The sequence below is a fragment of the Diaphorina citri genome, unplaced genomic scaffold (genome assembly GCF_000475195.1).
Source record: "Diaphorina citri unplaced genomic scaffold, Diaci psyllid genome assembly version 1.1 scaffold95, whole genome shotgun sequence".
Taxonomy (NCBI): domain Eukaryota; kingdom Metazoa; phylum Arthropoda; class Insecta; order Hemiptera; family Psyllidae; genus Diaphorina; species Diaphorina citri.
This window is the reverse complement of record NW_007377532.1, coordinates 104,329-110,006: the sequence shown is the minus strand read 5'-3', so window position 1 is coordinate 110,006 and position 5,678 is coordinate 104,329. Positions and strand designations below refer to the sequence as shown.

The window sequence follows — 5,678 nt, the reverse complement described above, 5'->3', positions numbered from 1 at the left end:
ACGCTTGATGTGGCCTGTGGCGTGGCATGCCCATCCCGTAGTTTGCCTTTCGTCAGATGGGCGAGAAGGGGCACAATACTTCCCATTTAGGTGCTGGGTCAACACGGGAACACCAGAAAGTAACCCGTTGAAATATTTGCAATCGAAAAACGAGTACAAATTTTTGTCGATGGTGGGATTCGAACCCGGGACCTTCTGCATGGCAAGCAAGCGCGTTACCACTGGACCAACCGTGCCCCCGACTGCGGAGGTGTTTAGCTTGTCATCGAATAGAGGGTAAAACCCCGGCCATTAAAAACCTTGGCAGTTATACCAGTGACTTTACAGTGCAATAGTCCAAAACAAAAATAGACGCTGCACGCTAGGGATCAAGAAGAGACCGCCTTAACACGATAATACAGTGACCTTATAAATGCCTTGTAAAAAGAGTCCCACCTAACGTGAACCTACAAAGAAGAACATTCAGTTTTCAGTTTCATATCCTACTTTGTATGTTTCTCTAAACTTATAAGTATGTATTGTATTGTGCCTTTAAATGACCACCAAACAAAGGTTTATTTATTTATCTCTAGGTGTAAGTAATAGGTAATTGAGGAACGATATTTGTGACAAGCTTTTAATTACTGTAAGTATGCTTAACACAATTGATCTAGGTGTAAGTAATAGGTAATTGAGGAACGATATTTGTGACAAGCTTTTAATTACTGTAAGTATGCTTAACACAATTGAAAAAAAATCCTTCCATTTACTAACGATGGGCATCCCATTCTCCCATTTACTGGCACTTACTACCAGAGATTGTACTGGCACTTAGTATCACAGGGATTAGGATTTTACTGGCACTTAGTACCATCGATTTTACTGGTACTTACCTACTTAGTACCAGCTCCTATGGCATAGTGTCATAGCTTAAGCTGCCAATGACCGTACTGAACAGTTTCGTGGGCCGTGGATTGAGTATGTCTGGTCTACAACGTCGTAAGAACTTGCTTCAGTGGTCTAAACGCTCGTCTAGTGAGCAGGAGGGCGCCTGTTCTATTCCAAATCCGCCCCGGGCGGGAATCGAACCCGCGGCCTAGCGCTTACAAGGCAGACGCACTACCAACTAAGCTAACTAGGCTGGCAAATTTTGTTTTCTAACTAATAGACAAATCCCCGATGCGCTCTGACGCGGATTTTAGCGAAAAAGAGGGAAGGGTTTGGTCAAGTTTGATGTGACTTTAATATAGGCCTCGGCTCTCATGGGCGGCTCTCATAGGTTAATGGAATTTGCCCACAGGCTGTGTCATGGATGTCGGGAAGAAGCCGAACAAGATTGTCCTCCTGGGCACGGACAACGGACAGGTCATCTTCTTTCGCCTCTGCAACGAGAACAACATCTACATGTGGGACACCAATCTGGCCTTCAAGGAGTACAACTTCATCCTGGCCCAGAAGCCGCTCGACTGTCGAATTCCGACGCATGTGGCGGCCGGCTACCGACGTCTGGTGTGGGTCCTGGAGAGCAACTTTCAGGTAAACGGTCTTTACTTATTTATTCACCAACCTCAGTGGTGCAGTGGTTAACGCGTTAAACTTCACTTTATAATTAAATAAATAAAACACTAAAATTTCGGATCTGGATGGTGGTTCAAGTCCAAGTTAGGTCATAAAATTTATCTAGGTGTAAAATCCGCCCCGGGCGGGAATCGAACCCGCGGCCTAGCGCTTACAAGGCAGACGCACTACCAACTAAGCTAACTAGGCTGGCTGGTAGATTTAAAATTGTTCAAATAAGTGAGCTATATCGCCATAGCCGTTCCGAGAACGAACATTATCCCATCAGGATAAAATCCGCCCCGGGCGGGAATCGAACCCGCGGCCTAGCGCTTACAAGGCAAGGGATGGAGAAGGGAGGAGGTATTAGATAGGAAGGTATGGAGGGGTAGGATAAAGGAGGGTAACGCCGACCCCAAATACTCGTACATAGAACTAGGAAAAGGTGTAGGTAATGAAAAATTTGACTTGGCCAGCAACACGCGACTGCCCAAATAGCAAATAGTCACCCATACTGAGACTAACCACGCTCAACGTGACTCAACTTCAGTGATATGTACATCGGTAAATGGTACATTCACCAATTCAACATGTTATCGCCAGAACGGCTGAAATTCTTTACTTTTTGATAGAGGGAACTGTGATTTCTAAGGTCTTATCGTCCCGAAATCGAAGAGAGAAGAAAGACAGGATATGAGAAAGCCAGCCGTTCCGAGAACAAGCCTTATCCCTTCAGGACAAAATCCGCCCCGGGCGGGAATCTAAAACGCGACCTAGGACTTACAAGGCAGACGCACTACTCACCTATGTAGCTAGGCCTGGCTTTGTGAAATTTTAGACCACCAACTAGTGATTTCTTGTTTTTCCTTTGTGGAAATTGGCCATCTGGACTATTTTATTTGGTTTATGCCGCTTCCACGGGCATTTTATTCAGACTTCGCCACAGGGATAGAGGGGAGAAAGAACAAGCAGAGGGGAGAGGAGGGGAAGGACGAATACAATAGTCCGTCCACTATACCTTTTATTATTAGTAATAATAAAGGAAGGACGGACTAAAAACTGACCATCGAAAATTTGACCCAATTACATTACTTTCCTTCCTATAGGATAAGGAAAGTATTAAAAAGTGCAGAGCTACAAAGCCCAGGAGTGCATGCAGAGCGTAAAATTGCAGAGTACTAGGAACGTAGAATGCCAATGCAGAGTAGTTACTATACCATGAAGAGTAAAGCCGAGATTTAGCCGGGGACAGTGAGAAAATAAAAGGGAATAATAGGAGAAGGAGGAGGAGGAGGGGAAGGAGAAAGTAGAGAAGGGGAGGAGGAGGAAGAGGAGGGAGAGGATAGGGAGGAGGGGAAGGAGAAAGTAGAGGAGGAGGTAATGAGACAGAGGAAAAGGATAGGAGTTAGGGAGATTAAGGGGAGGAGGGGGGGTTTATCAAGCCGTAATAAAGGCCATTACTTTTGATTGCCACTTTTTTTCTCCTATTTCTTCTTCTCCTCCTTCTCCCCCTCCTGGGGAAGGACTAGAAAATCAATAACATGTGCTAGCTTCTAGCTGGTGGAAAACCCTCACATGTTAAGCTGAAATTAATATGACACATAGTTTATACCAGGTGGTGGCGAAGTCGAACACAAAACGAAATTTAATTTGGGCCCGAGTGAGGGGGGGCTGGGGGAGGGGGATTTAAGTTCGATTCCCATTGTAGTGTAGAGTAGGTCGGTGTTCCATAAAAGGACATGAAGCAGAATGGAACCAGTCTGATATTTCTACAAAGATGTGATACTGATTGCCTGAATGATTTATTTTCAAGAGGTTTGACAGAGGGAACTGTAACTGCTAGGGTCTTATCGTCCCGAAATCGAAAAGAGAAGGAAGACGGGATAGGAGGAAAGCCAGCCGTTCCGAGAACGAACATTATCCCATCAGGATAAAATCCGGCCCGGGCGGAAATCGAAGCTGCGGCCTAGCGCTTACAAGGCAGACGCGCCACCAACAAAGCTAACTAGGCTGGCAATGAGTTGTGGCCAGATTTAGGGGCGCGGTAGCGCTCCGCTCCGCCAAGTTAAGAAAGTTTGACCGCGCTACTAGAGATATTATACACCACAGAGAAAGTAGCCGTTTTCAGGTAGTTGTAGAAGGTATGAGGATACGATTGCAATAGGAAAATCAGTCTCTTCGGGGTTGAGCGGATTGGAACACATCACATGCCTTCAGGCTTCAGGCACACTCCATTATTTTGTCAAGGGTCTCTAGGTCTAGGACGTTTAGGTTTTCCTTGCCCTTGTTATCAATTTGATTTGTGGAGATTTAAAGGTTTTGTTTGTAAATATGAATTAGACTGAACTTTTAGTGCTTCGACTAAACTTTTTAGTGCTTTCTTCTTGAACGTTGTTGTTGCTTCCGTTTACATCCACACTTCTACAGGGAAAGATATTAATAACACTCACTAGTAGACGCACTGCACTTGTTTCTTTCTCAATACAAAACACAATCAGCGTGAACTTTTCGACGTCAACTACAAAACAATTGCCATTTGAAGTTATTGTACACGATAAATGAGTTAGAAAACATACAAAAAGGGAAACAAATCCGTACACAAAAAAGAAAACGAACACAAAACTATTGCTGAAAATGCACGAGGGAATTTGGATTCGGAAAGTACTTACATCCACACTTCTACAGGGAAAGATATCAATTACACTCACTAGTAGACGCACTGCACTTGTTTCTTTCTCAATACAAAACACAATTAGCGTGAACTTTTCGACGTCAACTACAAAACAATTGCCATTTGAAGTTATTGTGCACGATAAATGAGTTAGAAAACATACAAAAAGGGAAAGAAATCCGTACACAAAAAAGAAAACGAACACAAACTATTGCTGAAAATGCACGAGGGAATTTGGTTACGGAAAGTATAAAAAGCGGAAAATCTGCCCCGAACGACAAAGCCTTAGGCACACTCCATTATTTTGTCAAGGGTCTCTAGGTCTAGGACGTTTAGGTTTTCCTTGCCCTTGTTATCAATTTGATTTGAAAAAAAACCATTTACTGATGAGCCGCAAAATCTTGGCCACCCTGTATTTTTCGTTCAACAGCTTCTACCAGGGTGTTCCTGACATATCTACCTACTGCCTAATACATGCGTTAGATGTAATGCTGTAGGTACCTAATATTACCTACGCGGGGAATAAAATTCCGGGAAATTGTGGGTTTCGCGTTTTCGTCGACAATAAAAACTCGTGAATTCGTGTTATCATCAGAACAAGATCTTGTTCAACCCTATAAGTTACAGGGTGTGGTAGACGAACAATATCTATTCCAACCCTGTATGCCCGCCACGCTCAGACCGTCTGACAGACCCCAGACCGTCTGACAGGCCCCAGACCGTCTGACAGACCCCAAACCGTCTGACAGACCCCAGACCGTCTGACAGACCCCAGACCGTCTGACGGACCCCAGACCGTCTGAAAGACCCCAGACCGTTTTACCGTGTGTTACGGAAATAGCTTGAGACTGCGGGCATATTCACACTATAGTGCCAGTCTCGCTCCGGTCACGGTCCAGTTTCGGTCCGATCAAAAAGATTCGTCGCGAGAATGTTCCAAATTTTGACTGTGAGCTGACCGTTACCGTACCTTGACTAGAACGTCTAGTGTGTACACTCGCATTTACTTGCCTTCAACAATCATTTGATCGGACCGTTACTGGACCGTGACCGGACCTTGACTGGCACTATAGTGTGAATCAGGCTTAATGGATGGAGTATTCTGTCACTAGAATGGTAAGGTTTGTGGAGGAAAAATTAAGAGATTCACTGAAAAAAAACTACTTCTCTGACAGCATGGCGAGAGGCCCGACAAAAAACTTCGTCTCTGTTGGCATGTCGTGAATTGAACCCAAGACCTCCAGTGTACAAGGCGAGTGTGATACTCGGCGACGGAGGTAGCCAGTGAAACTTAATTAAAATCTTTCGTTCAATAGTAGAAGGGACACATCTCAGTAGGTACAATAGAGGGAACACCCCTTCCGCATGGCTTTCATATCAACTTTATCAAGCACAAAGCTCCAGGGAAATCCCACAAGACTTACTCCTGTATTGTGCATTTCATTTCAATATACCCAGACTTAGAGACTCC

The 5,678-nt window shown here is 44.5% G+C and overlaps 1 protein-coding gene across 1 annotated transcript in view; it reads left to right on the top strand.

Moving 5' to 3' along the window:
- Nucleotides 1-5,436, top strand: part of LOC103524363 (protein yellow-like) — a 36,989-nt gene extending 31,553 nt beyond the window's left edge. The window contains exons 5-6 of the mRNA XM_026833464.1: nucleotides 1,280-1,515; nucleotides 5,383-5,436. Coding sequence (XP_026689265.1) covers nucleotides 1,280-1,515; nucleotides 5,383-5,436 — 290 coding nt within the window. The remainder of the gene's footprint in view (nucleotides 1-1,279; nucleotides 1,516-5,382) is intronic.
- Nucleotides 5,437-5,678: the final 242 nt, after the last annotated feature.